This window comes from Jaculus jaculus, chromosome 8, assembly GCF_020740685.1.
Source record: "Jaculus jaculus isolate mJacJac1 chromosome 8, mJacJac1.mat.Y.cur, whole genome shotgun sequence".
NCBI lineage: Eukaryota > Metazoa > Chordata > Mammalia > Rodentia > Dipodidae > Jaculus > Jaculus jaculus.
Window position 1 is genome coordinate 33,711,441 of NC_059109.1, and position 17,439 is coordinate 33,728,879.

At 35.7% G+C, this 17,439-nt stretch overlaps 1 protein-coding gene across 1 annotated transcript in view; it reads right to left on the minus strand.

The window, feature by feature from the left end:
* Positions 1-10,707: 10,707 nt before the first annotated feature.
* Hcrtr2 (hypocretin receptor 2) overlaps positions 10,708-17,439 on the minus strand; it is a 107,293-nt gene continuing 100,561 nt past the window's right edge. The window contains exons 7-9 of the mRNA XM_004668188.2: positions 16,888-17,009; positions 14,950-15,175; positions 10,708-12,375 (exon numbers count right to left, since the gene is read on the minus strand). Coding sequence (XP_004668245.2) covers positions 12,321-12,375; positions 14,950-15,175; positions 16,888-17,009 — 403 coding nt within the window. The 3' untranslated portion in view covers positions 10,708-12,320. The remainder of the gene's footprint in view (positions 12,376-14,949; positions 15,176-16,887; positions 17,010-17,439) is intronic.

Sequence of the window (17,439 nt, forward strand, 5' to 3'; positions counted from 1 at the left end):
CAAATGTCTGCCTCTATAGTGAAGTGAGAAATGAACAGATAGGGCTGGGAATATTGCATAGTAGTTAAGGCACTTTCCTGTGAAGCCTAAGGACTCAAGTTTGATTAAGGACCTAAGTTGAATTTCACAGTACACGTGTAAGACAGATGTACAAGGGCACATGCATCTAGATTTCATTTTCCGTGGCTAGAGGACTTGTTACATCCATTCTCTCTCTTGCTTTCTCTCTTTCTCTCACCCTCTCTCTCAAATAAACAAACAAAAATAAAATATTAAAGAATACATATCACTGTGTACTAAAGGAGTACCAATGAGATGAATGAATTAATCACAGAACTGGAATTACAGGCATAAACCACTGTGCCTGGCATGTGATATGAGTACTGATAATACAAATTCTCCATGCACTCTAAGCACTTTACACTCTGAGCCATCTCCCTAGCTAAATTTAATAATTTTTGATAAAACAGTTATTTCCATTAAAAAAATGCTTGCTCTTTCAGTCTTAAAGAAACTTATAACTGAGGAGGTTGAGAGATTGATCAATGGATAAAGCACTTGGTGTATCAGCCTCCTCACTTGAATTTGGATCCCCAAACCAACATAAAGCTCAGCCTATAGTATGATTGTCTGTAACTCCACCTCATGTACACAAGGCAAGAGTATCCCCCAGAAGTTTTGGCAAGCAGCTAGCCTGGTGTTCACAATTAAAAGGATGTGGCATAAAAATACTTCATGAGAAATGTTCCTGAATAGGAGCGATACATGTGATCTATAGCAGTGTAGAGGGTAACTAGCTCGTAGCTGGGAGGTCTGACATCTGTAGAGCAATCTTCAACCATTCCCCCAAGCAGCACAACTTACCCAGTCTTCAGGGAAGTTTAGTCAAGAGACTCTAGACCACAACTACACAATCTAGGCAACAGACCATGGGATGGTCTAGGCCATGGGATGAAAAGTACTGTTCTTCATCATCAGAAACATCAGGAGCTAGGCTCACCTGCACTCTGAGCAAGAGACAGAGAGAAATGCTTTGAGATCCACACAAAGGTGAATTCAGCACTTGTTTTTTATCTACATGTAAGCTGATGAGGAATTAGAAGCATGAAATAATCTCTTACAAGAAAACATAGATTGGCATGAACTTTTGAAACAGATTTTTGCTTATGAAATCAGAATATTTTTAGCAAACTTTTGAGCTCTGAGATCTCACTTCATTCCAGTTTGTACATCCAAAATAAGTCACAAGAACACAGATAACAGTTAAAGAAGGTAAGAAGTGATCATTTCAAAAACAGGATTATAAAAACCTTGTCTTAGCACTTAAAGCCCAATATACAGAGTTGGTTAGAAAATTCAAGCAAAGCTCCTTAAAATAATATTAAATATTTAGTAATAGTTAAGTTAATAAAGTAATATTCTATAGAGTCTAGACTACACTTTTGAAATATTTTATTTGTTTTATAGATAGAAAGAGAGAGAGAGAGAGAGAGAAAAGATGGGCATGCCAGGGCCTTCAGGGAATGCAACTGCAAATGAATTTCAGATGCCTGCACCACCTTGTGCATGTGGCTTTACACAGTTACTGGGGAATAAAACCTAAGTCCTTTGGCTTTTCTGGCAAGTGCTTTAACCACTAAGCAATCTCTTTAGCCCCTAGACTAGACTTTTACATTAGGGCAATGATTTCTGTTTATTTAGAATTTGTAAATATAAGAACACTTACCAACTCCTAAGGAAAAAGGTGCTTTCTAATAAAATTATTTTAATTAACCAATTCTTGAAATCAGAATACTTGACAGATCACATGGGTAAAGTTCTCTTTATAGTAGGAAAATATATCATGTTGCTGGTTTCATAATAAAATTAAGAAAAGTCTGCTATTTTTCAATGTGCTAAACTGAAGTCTATTTCTATAAGGTTCCAGAAGCTAATTAAAACCACATGATTTAAAAAAATTAAAAATACAGCTCACATGTATTTGGAATAGATAATGCAATATAGAAAAAGTATGAATAAACACAAGAATTATGAATAGCTAGTAAAGAAAATACCCAGCAAAAAGCAAAAATTGGACCATGAGAAATAGGGATTGTGGAGGTTTTCAAGGTCAAATTAAGCAGATTTATGTGATATTTCATAAATAACTTATAATAATTACAGTGGTTTTCAGGAAAAAAAGGAACACGATTGCTGGCAGACTCCCTGATTCTATAGGCCTTGTCCCCTCATGTCAAAGGCTTCTGTGCCTTGCTTGGACCACTTTTTAAAACAATCGCACATATTAGATCAGGTGCACTATTGTATAAAAAGCAGAAGCTCACACTTATAATTCCAGCACTCGAAAGGCTTGAGGCAGGCTTACTGCCATGTGTTCAAGGCCAGATTTGTCTTGAATATGAATGCAGTGAATTCAGGCTATCCTGGGTTCCAGAGTGAGATGCTGTCTAAAATAAATAAATAAATAAGTACATGGTCTTCAGTGGGACAAGCAATAAGAGTACTTAGAAGTGTAAATACATAGTAGTAAGTAAAATCCACTGTGTGGTCTTGCTTTTCTCTCAGTAAAAAGAGAATTAAATCCTGAATGGAACATGATTTTTAATTAGACTGACATGTACCTTGAAAGGACATAGACAATATTTCCTTTTCACTTCTTTATGTATCTTTGTTATGTATGTTTGGGGACATTTGTATTGATAATATTAAAAAAAATGACTAGTTTTTCCTATTCCACAATGGACATTTTGAATAATCTAAACACAACTTCATAGGCATGTTTTTTGATAGCATGTTCTTTGATAGTTTGCATATTGTCACAACCATTTGGCAATAAATTGTTGTATAATAAGCAGCATTTAAAAATGAGTATTGTGTTTTTCCTCTTACAGAGGGGCTAGACCTGCAGAAAATAATGAAGGAAACATTTTAGTTGTAAAGGGTCGCAGCAGTGACTCTTCCAACATCTGCACTCTCTGATCCTAGATTGGCTTGGATCCCAAGCCCAAGATTCCTTCCAGGTTGAGGCAGCAAGTTTACCCGGGGCATATAAAGAAGAGATCATTCATCTAGAACTAATGAAGTCAGGTAATCTGGGAGTGAAAAAATGTCTTTGTAAAAATGGTAAAATTAAAGACTTCTGGTGAGGTTGTAGATTAGCAGCTGCTGCCTCTGTGTGACCAAATTAGACCAATGAATCAGCTTAATAACTGGGGGCTAACTCCACAATGCACGACCCATTTTCATTAACAAGGAGGGTCTAATGGGAGGGGGTAGATCACAGATGAGCCTAAATAATGGTACCAAACTGCCTGTATTCACTGAAATGAAAACTAATAAATTAAATTTATATATATATATATATATATATATATATATATATATATATATATATATGCTATTCTTATAACAGAAAAAGCAGAAATGAAACCTGTGTGATATCTCTGAAAGAAAAGTGACTCCCAGGCTTCCATATCCTGACAGGTCAGGAAGAGCTGTCAGGGAGGCAGCCCACCCACTTAACAGGTGTGTCACATAAAGGAGGAAGTAGGAGAAATTTACTAGGACCCAGAAACACACCTGTGAATGGCAACATAGCCAAAGCAAGGCAGGTTTGTAGATGGAGGCGGAAGGGTGAGGCAGGAGTCTGAAGGGAAGATTTTTCTCCAGGTCCTGGAAGCTAGTAACCTGAGAAGGCATTCTCCCCTATTCTCCCCTCCCTCCCCACCCTGCTCCAAACATACACAACACACCTGCTCACTTCCTGGGAACCTGGCAGCAATGGAAAGGGAGAAGTGTTGTGGTACAGTATCATCAATAGGGAAGGCAGTGACAAAGGTGAATACAAGCAGGTGGGCCTTACACATCCATTTGGAACCTTCAGAACCCCAGGTGAAGTAGGAAAAGAATTATCCTCTGAATACCAGGAACACAGTTGTAACTGGTAGGTGAGGCAGGGAGCTGTAGGGAGCACTGGGGAGGGTACACAGATCTGGGAATTCTGACAGAAAGTGGAATCCCCATACAGACACCCTCTTAGCAGGAAGGACCCACTAATTTAATTGGCTGGAATTACTGAGACAAGCTGACCTCTTTCCATCTGCAGTGATTGCTACAAAGGATTGAGAGGGAAGGAGAAAACACATTCATCTCCATTAGAAATACTGCTGGAAGCTTTAGTACCTTCTGCTTTTCTTTATTGCATATTAATTACTTTTATTCTCACTCCTATACTTTCTTTAACCAATGAAAGTTTTTTTTTTTAATCTTTTCTGAATATACTTTTTGACAGTCTTGCTCTGAAAACTGCCATCTTTTCTCTATCATATCTCATTCCTCTACCACATGTACTTGTCTCTCTCACTCATACTGGTCTCCCTCTTGTTTTCCCTTTCTCTCTTCATATTAGTACTTAATAATTCGGATCCTGAGCTCTGCAAATCTATAAATTACATATTTCCAAATCAGTACCTGGTGCCACTGTTTTTGAACCTTATCAGGGATGTGGCTCAGTACACAAGTTGACGCAGGCACTGTGGTCACATGTATGTGTTACCGCACATGGCTTCCCCCTACGTAGTCATGGAGGACATAACATCCAGGTGGAGACAGTTCACCACGAAGAGCACATAAGTGAAAGCAGACAAGCAAAAAAAGTGAGAAAAGGAGAAAATCTGAGGACTTGTAAGCTAACACATACACAAAACAATACAGAAACATGCACACAAATATGAGAAAGCAGGCTACTACAAGACTTTCTGAGCTTACACATCAATACAAGATACAAAACATAATGACATAGGTGAAATGTCAGAGAGATTTCTGACCCTTACCTTTACAAGGATCAATAACCCCCAGAGGACTTAGATGAATGAAAAATGGACATCAGTATAGGATCTAGACAATAACCTAGCAAAGTGGATGAAATGGTTAGAAACTCGGAAAAGATTTAAAAACACAGAGGAAAAAAAAAATGCAGCTTTGAAATTGTGACTGTGTATAAGATCCAAATGGAAATACTAGAAATGAGTCAAACAAATACAAAATCATAGTGAGGGTTGCCAATGTAACTCAACTGGGAAAGTGTTTGACTAGCGTACAGGAGCTCTGTGTTCAATCCTATGCACTACATAAATTGTATGTAGAAGGCATAGGAAGTGTAGAAGTTGAAGGTCATTCTCAGCTATATAGTGAGTTTAAGGCCTGCCAGGGATATCCAAGAAGGCAAGAAAAGAAATAGAAATAGTGGAAAGCAGAAGAATGAATTTCAGGGATTGAGGACAAGGTGGAAAAAAATTCAGTCACCTATAAAGAAAAATAAAGACACAATTACAACCAAAACTACACAAAACTCTGAGAAACAAGGAAAATATACTAAAATTCTGAAGGTACAAGAAACAATCAAAATACAGTCTGAATGGGCAGGACATTTATTTAATGAAGTTATCATATGAAAATTTCTAAACATAGAAAAATACATGAAGAGCCAACACAAGAAACATTTAGAAACTGAAACAGATGAGAGAAAATTTCTTCATGAAATATGAGTCAGGATTAAAAATTACAAAGAAAGATGAAAAGATAATCATGGAATAATCCTTTTTAAACCTTGGGAGTAAATATCCGCCAATCAAGATTACTGTAAACAGCACAGTTATCTTTTAAAATTGATGGAGAAATAAGAACATTTCATAATACCTAAGCCAGTACTACAGAATATAGGTAAAGGAATACTATATGCAGTTGAAGAAAATGATAGTTGAATTCATGATTGTACAGGATATCATGAGATGAATATCAGAATAAAGACAGGCTTGTAAAGAACTCGAGCCAGGGGTGGTGGCACATGCCTTTAATCCCAGCACTCAGTAGGCAGAGGTAGGAGGATCACTGTGAGTTCAAGGCCACCCTGAGACTCCAGAGTGAATTCCAGGTCAGCCTGGGCTAGAGTGAGACCCTAACTCGAAACACACACACACACACACACACACACAAAATCCATCATATCCAAAAGAGTGACCTGTAAACCCATAATGCAAACAGGTGTACAAGAAAAGAACTCATAATTGTCTAACCAACCAGAACAACAACTAACAGAAGCACAGAAAATAGCACATCATCTAAAATGCAAATGGTTTGAATTATGCAAACAACCATTTAAAACATGCAAAATAGCTGACAGAATAAAAATATCCGTCATTCTACTCTCTCCAAGAATTGTACATCCCTGGCAAAGAAACCCATAAAGTGAGTCATGTACAGGAAAATCCTACATAGCAAATGGAAGCTCAAGACAAGCTGGCACTGCTTTTGTGCTGTCTGATAACGTAGAGTCCAAACCATAACTTCTTGCAAGAAATCAAGAAGGACACTTCCTATTGATGAAAGGAATGACTGTACCTATTTATAAATTGCTGTTGAAGGCCTGAAATGTAGTACAATGGAATCAATACTATATATGTATTTATAGATAGGTCTTCCAAACTAAAAATCAAGAAAGAAATTTCAGGGCTAAACTATTCCAAAGCTCAAGTGGACCTAACAGACATCATAAAACATTCCATCCATCAGCTATGAAGAACACATTCTCAGTAGCCAACAAAGCCTTCTGTAGAACTAATCAAATCATAGGCCACAAAACAAGTCTAAAAACTTCAAAAGAGAGATGGAGAAATAACTCTGCAATTAAAGACACTTGCTTGCAAAGCCTGATGTCCTGGGGTTAAATTCCCCAGTACCCACATAAGGTAGATGCACATAGTGGCACACACATCTGGATTTCATTTGAAGTGGCAACAGGCCCTAGCATACTCATTCTCTCTCTCCTTGCAAATAAATAATAAAATATTTTTTAAATGAAAAAGAAGAAAAGAAAATGCAAAAGAATTAAATTAACTCATTGTATCCTCAGGTTACATTGGAATGAAATCAAGAATAAGAGAAACTACACACATACTTAGAGATTAAATTGTATTCTTTTTGAATTAACAATGGGTCATTGAAAAAAAAATCATGGAGGAAATTTTAAAAAACCTAAAACTAGAGACTGGAGAGATGTCTCAGGGGTTAAGGTGCTTGCCTAAAAAATCAAAGGACCTTAGTTCCATTCCCCAAGAACCATGTGAGCCAGATGCACAAAGTAGCACATGTATCTAGAGTTCGTTTACAGTGGCTGGAAACTTGGTGAGCCCATTCTCTGTCTCTCTCTCTCTCCCTCTTTCTCTCTGCCAATTTCCCTCCTTCAAATAAATAAATAAACAAATAAATAAATAAATAAAAATAAGAAGGATTTTAAAATTCTACAATTAAATGACGATGATAGCACAACTTTCTAGGACCTCTTAAATATGAATAAGGCAGTTCTGAGAGGTAAGTGATTATCTGTAATTACTCACACTAAGAAATCTGCTGAATATCAAATAAATAATCAGATGATGTTCTTCAAACTCCAGAAAAACAGTAATAAGCCAAATCCAAATGAAATAGCAAGATATATTAATGATTAGGGCAGAAATTAATGAAGTGGTGACTATGTATATGTATGTGTATGTATGTAAATATATATATATATAGTGGGTGTGTGTGTGTATTCAGTCAAAGAGTTGGTTCTTTGAAAAGATAAACAAGTTTAACAAATCCTTAGCCTCAGACAACATTACAAAAAGACCACCAAAGACAACCAAAATAGCAATTATAGATGAAAAGACAGTAGCTAGAGCTAGAACAAACTTAAAAACAATGGATATGATTATAAGAACACTATTATAAACTTAAATTCCAAGCAGCTGTAAAATATGAAAAAAATGGAGAAATCAATAATCATATAGAATCTACCCCAAATGAATCAATAAGAAATAAACAACTTCAACAAACCCATTATAAGCAGTGGTACTGAAGCAGTAACTAATGTCTCAGCACAAACAGCTCAGGGTCAGATGGATTCATTGCTGAATTTCATCACATTTTTAAGACGTAAAACCAATACTTCTCAAACTGTCACACAAATTTGGAAAGGCAGGAATCCTATCAAGTTATTATTATTCTATGATGCCAGTAGTATGTTAGTACCCAAATAGGATAATATAGGATAATAGTACCCAAATAGGATAAGGCCACAACAAAAATAGAAAACCTTAAGCCAATTTCTTCAGGAACCTAGATGCAAAAATTTTTAATAACATCCTTGCAAACTGAGTTGAATATCACAGAAGTTCATACTCCATGATCAAATTTGTGTCATCTCAGATATTTAAGATTGATTTAACATACACAGTTCATTATGGTTTAAAGACAGAAACCACATACTCTTCCAAATGATACAGAAACATTTGATAAAGTTCAACAACAAGTCTTCATGATGAAAATTATAAAGAAACCAGGAGTAAAAGGAACACATGTCAACATATTACAGGCTATAACAAAAGTCTAACTAGGGAAGCCTGAGCTTATTTTTAGAAAGATCTGAACTGAGATGGGGGTGCCTGCCACTGTTACTAAGAATGTTAGCTGGAATAGTAAGACTTGAAAAAAAAAAAAAAAGGAAAAGCCTATGAGAGGAAAAGAGGCTTATAGGAGAGATTATCCCCACTTTTACACGAATGACCCTATGTGTAACAGACTCTGAGGTCCCCAACCAGAAAACTCTCATGCCTAAGATCCACTGTCAGCACAGTAGCAGGATAAAAAAATCTCCTCAGAAAAAAATCAGTTACTTTCCTCTGTACCAACAACCTACTTGTCAAGAAAAGAACTGAGAAAAATATCACAGTTACAATATCTTAAAAAGAAAAAAAAATAATTCCTAGGGCTGCAAAGCACTTGCTTGGCTAAAGCAAGACATTGCATTTGGTCTTTAGCACTGAATAACAAAAATAAAACACCTAGGAATAAACATGATCAAACTAGTAACAGACATTTTGAATAATCTTTAAAGTGGGGAGAATAGGCAGCTCAATTTGTCAGAGCACTTGCTTTGCAAGCCTAGAGACCTGAGTTTGATCCCAGCACCCTTGTAAAAACCAGCATAGCTGTGCATAGTATAAACCCAGCAGTTAGAGGAGCAGAGAAAGAGGAAGATGGTTGCCACTCTCTGGTCAGATAAGTCTAATGGCAAAGCAGAAGGTGCAGTTCGCTGAGAGACTGACTCAGTAAGGCAGAAGTGAGTCAAGAACACCTAAGGCCTTCTTCTGGCCTTTGTCCATGTGTGTGTAGGGCACACCTTTGAACACATACATGCATGCACTGCACATGCACACCTTATTCTAAAAAAAAAAAAAAATCTGCCTTTAAGATACTGAAGAAAGAAATCAGGGAAAATACTCAGCAATAGAAAGAACTTCTGTGCTCATAGACTGGCTGATTTCATTGGGAAATGGCTGTTACTGATAGTGGTTCAGAGAATCAATGAAATCCCCAACAAAATTTGAGAGACATTCTAAAATTCATTTAGAAAAGGACACTGAATAGACAAAGCAATCCCAAGTAGAAAAATCAATGGAGGAGTTATCACACTATCTGGCCCCAAATTATGCTTTCAAGCCATAGTGATAAAACAGCATTATCTCTATATTTTTAATTTATTATTTAAAACTGAGGACTCAGTAATATACCCACATAGATAAAGCTTCCTAATTTTCAGTAAAGGTGTCAAAAACAGACACTGGGGGGAGGGGGGGCATTTCAACAAATGATGTGGGAAACGTGCATATTCATATGTAGAAGAGTGAAATTAGACCCGTGTATTCACCCTGAACGAAAAATTATACAAGAACTGAAATTTTGAAACTGCTGGTAAGAGTGTAAGGTTATGCTTCCACTGTGGGAATCAGCATGAAGTTTCCTCACAAAACTAAAAATGGAACAAAAATATGACCCTCTATCATATGAGGGTACTATTTGTATACACATATATGAAACAGGACCAGAGAATGCCTCCAACAAGCTTTCCTCTGTGACCGTCCTCATTGGCTTGGATGGAAGGGGAAGCAGTCTGCCTTCTCTTCAAGACTGGCATGAAGAACACTCAAATATTTAGGCTGTGACTGTGGGCTGCTCACAAAATCCTGACCACTTACCTGGGGAATCTAACACACACTTCAATCACATTTCCACTGGGATGAGTCACCTAGTGCAGTTATTTTATCATTCAAAAAGTTAGAGTGAAAAGCTCATCATAAGAATATATTTGCAAAAGTTAAGTCATTGATATTTAAATTATGAAGTTTATGCGAATCATATAGGTAAAAGAAAAGCAGATTAGAGGTTCTAATAATCTATAATCACACTTAAAGCAACGTCCTATATATTGATCTAGACAAAGTCAATTCATACATTTACATAATATGATAATAAACTGAAAATCATGAAGTCAGCATTTTCTCTAAGTTAAAAGTAAACTTATGAGCCAGATAAAAGCTCATAATTTTAATTTTATAAACATGTATGTGGTTTTGTATAATATCTGTTAAATATTTCTATATTGATCTTTAGCTTTATTATATGTATCTGCTCTTAGAAACAATGTTAAAAGTCTTTTTCATCATGATTAGCCCTGGATATATAAACTTATTGGAAAAAATATTTTGTTCATTAAGGACTGCAAGAGGGTAAATTCAATCTTGAACTGCAAGATTTGACACCAATTATGAGCAAATGTCAAGTTTATCTAACAAAAAAAAAAACTTCATATAATACAGAGGACAATGTGAATGTGATTATGAAATTTAAATATGATTTTTTACTTAAGAAATACATGATAACTGCAGTGAAGGATGTGTCATCACATTACATTTGATGAAGCATTTCTTCATGAAGACAGTACAATTAGGCATAAACAGCATTACATGTATAATTGTTTAACAGTTGATATGATGTGACATATGCAGGCAAAACTATACAAACACATTTCAAGGAAAGCTTAGAAGATATTTTAACTCCAAAGATTATAAAGAAAATTAAAAAAATAAAAATTCGTGGCAAGTTGGAGGAGTCTATTGTTCCCCTTTTGAATAGCAGTAGTTGTGTAGAAAACAATTTACTTTGTACTCTTTGAGGGATAATAGCATTTTCCATGCTTTTGTACTTCATTTTCTGTGTTATATAAGGTAATAGAATAGGCATATTAACAATATTTCCCTGCTTATATATTGGCTCTAAATTTTTTATGATTTTGTTTCATGCAATTTGAAAACCATTTGAAAATAACCTAATGGAATTTGCTTTGTTGTTTAATTTGTAACTTATAGGAAGTAGAAAACTTATCTGTTGTAAAATTAACTGCCATTGAAAAGCTTTCTAAATTGTAGTTCCTAGACAGATTGTTTTTTGAAATGTAGTTGATTACTATTTGATTTATATCAAGTGAAAAACATGGTATTTTTTATTACTACCATCAAAGTAACAGTAACCCTCCTTTCAATTTGGGTCAGTAAATAGCTTTAGGGTGCTGTTGTCCTGATTCTTCCAATTTAAACAAATTCAGTCTATAATTCACAAGCATTTCACCATATTCTTCATAAAATCAGTGTGCACCGGGGAGAGACTTTGTTTTAATAAACATCACTAATTTATAAAGTTATGTAACATTCAAGAAACTCACCACATTCTGTCAAATTTAGGAATGTTTTTACCCTATTTTTCACAAACAAAGGTTAAATAATAAATGAATCCAAAATATCAAGGATTTCATGATATTATAGATATTCAGAAATAATGAAGATCAAACATATTGAGTAACGTTATTACATCATTCTTATTGATAATAAATCCAGTGGATTTACATCTTATATTGAACGTTTGAAATACAGTAGAAATAGAGATAAACATTCAGTATGTAGCATAAGTGAGTTTCCAAACAAATTTTTTCCTAAGAAGTCTTCTCATTGTGTCATTAGCAAATAACGAGGTAAGTAGTTGACCATTTCCCCCCACAATATTGGCATGGTTTAGGAACCCTGGTCTCTTCACCACTTGTCCTATGAAGGTAACCATTCTAAATGCAAATCCCTTGGGATTCCTGGGCCCACATGGTGAGGGACATATACATGGTTCATCATTCCATTCCCAGAGTTTCTTTTACTTAATGATTTCATTAGTTTTCTTCTAGACAATTATTATTCTTAGAAATGATCTGTTTCCACAAAACTGAAACTTTACTAAATAAAATGGGGAATTTGGTGGCCATTCAGGTCACTATAAAGCACAAATGTGCCTTTTAGTCTGTTGTCATCTTTCACACCAAATTAAAAACACAGTTGCAACTGTTTTGCAAACCATCTTTGAGATGAATGAATGAGATTCACACGGACACTCAGTCTCTTCTTTCAGACCTCCAGCCAGGCTGACAGTAGTGATGATGGTACTCCCTGTTGTAGATACCTGTGCAGTAAAAGACTTCATTTCACATGGGCTAGTAAGCTGATGTCAGAAAACATCACTTAGAGCAGTGGCTGTAAACACTTAAGATGCTTCAGAATGCCCTATAGGACTTATAAACTCATTGGTTCCAGTTCCTGGGTAGCACTCTCAGAGTTTCTGGTTCACTGGGCTCAGGACAGTGTGGAAATTACATATTTAAGAGCTTCCTAGAAATTGCACATGCTGATGGTGCAGGAACCATACTTCTTTGAGAATGACTGATTCTGGCTTTAAGTCTGTTACAAGTACCACTTCTCTGAGTCCCTCCTCCCCTACCTCTTCCTTCCTTAAGGCTGCTTTCCTTTTCCTTCCTCCCTTTTCTTATTTCCCTCTCAAAGTCTCTCCTTTCTTTTCAATAACTAAGCATCTTAAGGTCTCCTGTTTTCTCACAAACTGGGGTTAATAATGAAGCTTAAATATATTGAATAAAATTGTAGTATTATCCTTACTAAACTATTACTTGGCTATTAAGGCATATGACCAAGGCTATTTGAAGTTTTCTTCAAACTAAAGTGCTAATTTCATCAGCATCTGAAAATTACAACCCCTCCTTTAATGTAGTTTATATGAGACCAAAAAGCTCAAATGTACAAAGAGTGGAAGGGAGAGAATATAAGTGCAATGAATGATGTTCAACACTTGAATCTCAATAAACCTCATATAGTAGGTTAGTCTTCATGTAGAATAGAAAAGGCACAAAGTAAGAAAATTCTAAATTCTGAGATTGAAATAAAACTGTGGATAATTTGATTGTATTACTTTTCTCGGACAATGGGGAGTTGGGAAAATCAAACCGAAAGGTATTATTTTTCTAATAAAATATTTCTTAAATACTTTTATATTCATATACTGTTTCTATACAATCAGAATACCTGCATCTATACTATAAGATTAAAAGCACCTTTTTATAAACATTTCTTTTACCTGTAACTTAAAGTGAAATTTGAATCATCAGAATTTTGCAGAGGAACAAATTTAAAATATTCAGTGCTTTAAATAATCCAAGTATAAAATCCCATTTGTACAAAATATTTTAAACATCTTATCTCACTTATGTGAATATAAGCAAGCCCCCCTGTCATTTTAACTTCCTGATTCTTGGTCCCAGGCACAGGTGGAATCACTGACACTGAGAGGGAACTGTAGTTAAATGGGGAGGAATTGTAACAGTACTGCCAATGTTCTGGTGGGAACCACTGTGCTTGGTTGTGTCACTGGTCTGCTGTGCCTGAGGATCATCAACCTGTCTCTCTCATTTGATTATAGCATTCATTTTCCTACTGAGGATTAAAATCAGCCCTGATGCATGCTGGAAGGGAAGTGCTCAGCCTTGAAGCCACACCCAGCCCAGCCCAGCCCAGCCCATGACTGTAGTTCTGCTAATGTCTTGGGTAGAGAGAGGTATTCTCACCTTGACTGCAGTCACCTAGCACAGAGTTGATGTGTGTGTGTGTGTGTGTGTGTGTGTGTGTGTGTGTGTGTTAATCCAGCAAGGTTGACTGCTCTGTTCTTGTTTCTTAGAAGAATGACATAATCTGGCTTTATCTACTATTTTTAAATGTTAAATTCTTCCTTAGAGAGGGAAATTATTATGTATTAGCAGTTGCTACAAATTTTTATCTTAATACATTAATAGTCTTTCTGTATCAAAAAAGCAAGTTAGAGATAGTAATGTTATAAACTTAAAAATATTGAGTAAAAGAGTGATAAAATTAGTAGAAAATCAGGTTTCTAAATTTCATGTAGTTTGTAAGGATAGTTTCTGAATACCTACAAATAATATGTTACTCTAGATATAAATATTATAATGGCAGTCTGAAATTTTGAACAGAAATTAAGTTAATTAACATGGAACTGTTAGTTTTGGTAGCTGTTATTTATTTTAGCTGTCAAAGGAAGTTCATTGAATTGTGTTTTTTGTGATTAAAATAAACGTACTCATTTATTTAGTTTGTGTGTGTGTGTGTGTGTGTGTGTATGGGTGTGTGTGTCTGTGTATGGGTGTGTATGGGTCTGCATGGGTGTGTATGGGTCTGCATGGGTGTGTATGGGTGCACCATGTTCTCTTCCTGCTGCAAACAAAGGCCAGTACAGCTTCCTGCGAGTGGCTGTACAATGGAACCCTGGACCAGCAGCCTTTGTAAACAAGAGCCTTTAACTGCTGAGGAATCTCCCCAGCCCATATTTCTGGAGACTTTTAACCATAAATCTGAAGATGCGACATTGAAATAACAAGATATTATTTAAAAATTAAAAATGTTCAGACACTTAATAATCAAAAACTTCAGTTCACAAGACAAAAAGAGAAATAGCCTGAAATAACTTCAGTAAAAGGTTAAGCTCCTAACATGTCAAAGGCTCAGAATTCTTTTAAATTGATGTTCTTTTTATTTCCAAAGAACAATAGATTTAAAAAAAAATAATGGACAAGACATTATCAGTTCAGATAATTTGGATAATATAATTTTTGTTTACAGAGATTTAAAAGAGAGTAGCTTGCTTCAGGCATCCTTCTCATTAGAGTAAATATTCTACCAGTTTTGAAGTGGTCCTGCCCCGTTGGCTGCTGGGAGTGTGCTTATGCTGGTGAGGACAACTTGCTCTGAGAGTTTTGACACGTTATCGAAGTTGCTGACTTGTGTGGTCAGGGACTTTCTGCTCTCTGTGCTGGTCCGTCCCCGGGTGAGGCGGTCCTCTTGGTGGTGGTGAACTCCGAGGCAAGAACAAGAAAATGCAGCTTTAAATTCCTCCCGAAATTTTCCTGATAGAGGTAGAATAAAAGTCAGATAGAATAAAAGGAAAAGAAGTTAAGCATAAACTGCTCAACACATAATGCATTGGATATAACTGAGGTACTCTTTTGAGCCAACATAACTAACGTGGAGGAAACAAAAAAGGAAATTTAAACAATGAGTTATTTTCACACATTATACTTGGCTTTTGTATCACTCACCCTCTACACACATTTCTGCATTTGTCAATGCGGGTATATTTTCTCTACAAGTACAACAGTAATGGCCTTTAGGCAAAACTTACCAAGAAATGCCTAATTGTTACAACAACAATGTAGCCAAGCATACAGAGACTCATTACATGCTAAAGAAACTACTATTGACACAAACAGTTCAACCAAGAATCTAGAAAAATAAATCAAAGCATGTATGGATGTTTCCAGGCTCATAATCCACATAAGACAAAACAGGAAAAAAAAAAAAAAAATGAAGAGGGAAAAAGCTTTGGAAGCCATTGTTGTCTTTAAATTGTTGATGGGAGTTTGGGGAATTAAGAAAATGAAATTCATCCTCAGTAGAGTTGATGGCAGGATCGGGACCTTTCTTTACTCTCTTTGTGCCTCAATTAGCTCAGGCCTGGTTATCAAGACACTAAATGAGAGCACAAAGGTCCAGACAGTGGCAGGCACACACTGATTATCAGTTGTCTTCCCAAGCCCACTCTGAACTTCACACCAGGATTTTGGCTTGGTATTATGCCTTCTGCTTCAAACATTTGATCCTACAACTTCCCAGTGCCTTGTACCAGCTCTCAATGCTCAGAGCTTTAGTCATTGGGCAATGATTTCTGGCAAAATTATTTTTTACAAATGAACCTATTTATTGTTATGATTTTAAAATTTACTTAATAACCAATGTATATAATCATAAATATTTATAATGTGTCATATGACGTTTAAATACATGTATGCATTTTTTAATGTTTAAATGAAGTTGAACAGTTAAAAAAAACTTCCTCAAATATGTATCCTTTTTATGATAAAATCATTGATAACCCTTCTTTCCAGCTTTTTGAAATATACAGTAGATTGTTAGTATTTGTGGTTATCCTACTATTCAGTAGCATGACAAAATTTATTATTTTATGTTTATGTATGCAAAGAAATAATGTAAGAAAGCAAAACACATGAAGGTAATCAGAATTTTAGGACATGACAAGCAAAATTCTGTACTATTCATATCTCACAATTTTCACTTTCTCCTTATTTTCTAAGTTCCATAAAAAAAAAAATAAAGGGCTGGAGAGATAGCTTATCAGTTAAGGCACTTGCCTGAGAAGCCTAAGGACCCAGGTTCAATTCCCCAGTACCCATGTAAAGCAGATGCACAAGGTGGCATATGCATCTGGAGTTTGTATGCAGTTGCTGGAGGTCCTGGCATGCCCATTCTCATTCTCTCTCTCTCTCTCTCTCTCTCTCTCTCTCTCTCTCTCTCTCTCTCTCTCAAACTAAATAAATAAAGTAGTAAATAAAATATTTAAAAATGTAAAACAAATAAGATCATTTTATCTGATGAGTTGAGTGGTATGTCTGCTCTTTCATAAAAGAGGAAACTCAAAACAAAGTCATGGAAAAGTCATACTTCAACTAATCTCTTAATTAACTCATTAATCAAATCTGTTAATGGATGCCTCATTCTTGGGAAAAGCTATTGTTTATAGAAGAAGCAGTTAAAAACTTACCACTGAGAAAATTATAAATAATTGGGTTTGCAGCACTATTGGCATATACAAGCCAGTGTGAAAATGTAAACCAAGCATAGACAGTCTCTCTGTCTTCAGTGTGTGTGAACATCCCAAAGACCCTGTTGGAAAAGAAACAGAAACAAAACATGAGAATGATTCTTGGAAGGTAACTTTTAAATCATTAAATCCAAATTCAGTACAGGGTTCTATAGAATGAACTGACCCCTGCCCTCAGCAGTAGGCACTGACCTCAGATTGGTTTATAATAGTATAGCATCCTTAGAATCATCTCAGTATGTAAAAAGAACTTCCAACAGAACAGAACTTAGTGAATCTGGTCAGAGAAAGAGGCCTCTGTGACTTGAAAACAAAATGCTGTATATCTTGTCATGAATACAGAATTCAGGTATATGTCTCCTTTATCAGTGTTCTAAATATGACTGAGTAGTCATTTTGTATTTTTCTAGGCACATGATCTAAGTCAAAGTCCAGTTAGAAATCTCAGCCTGTACAAGCTGCTTCCCGGTTTCCCTGGTGCATTGATCAAGC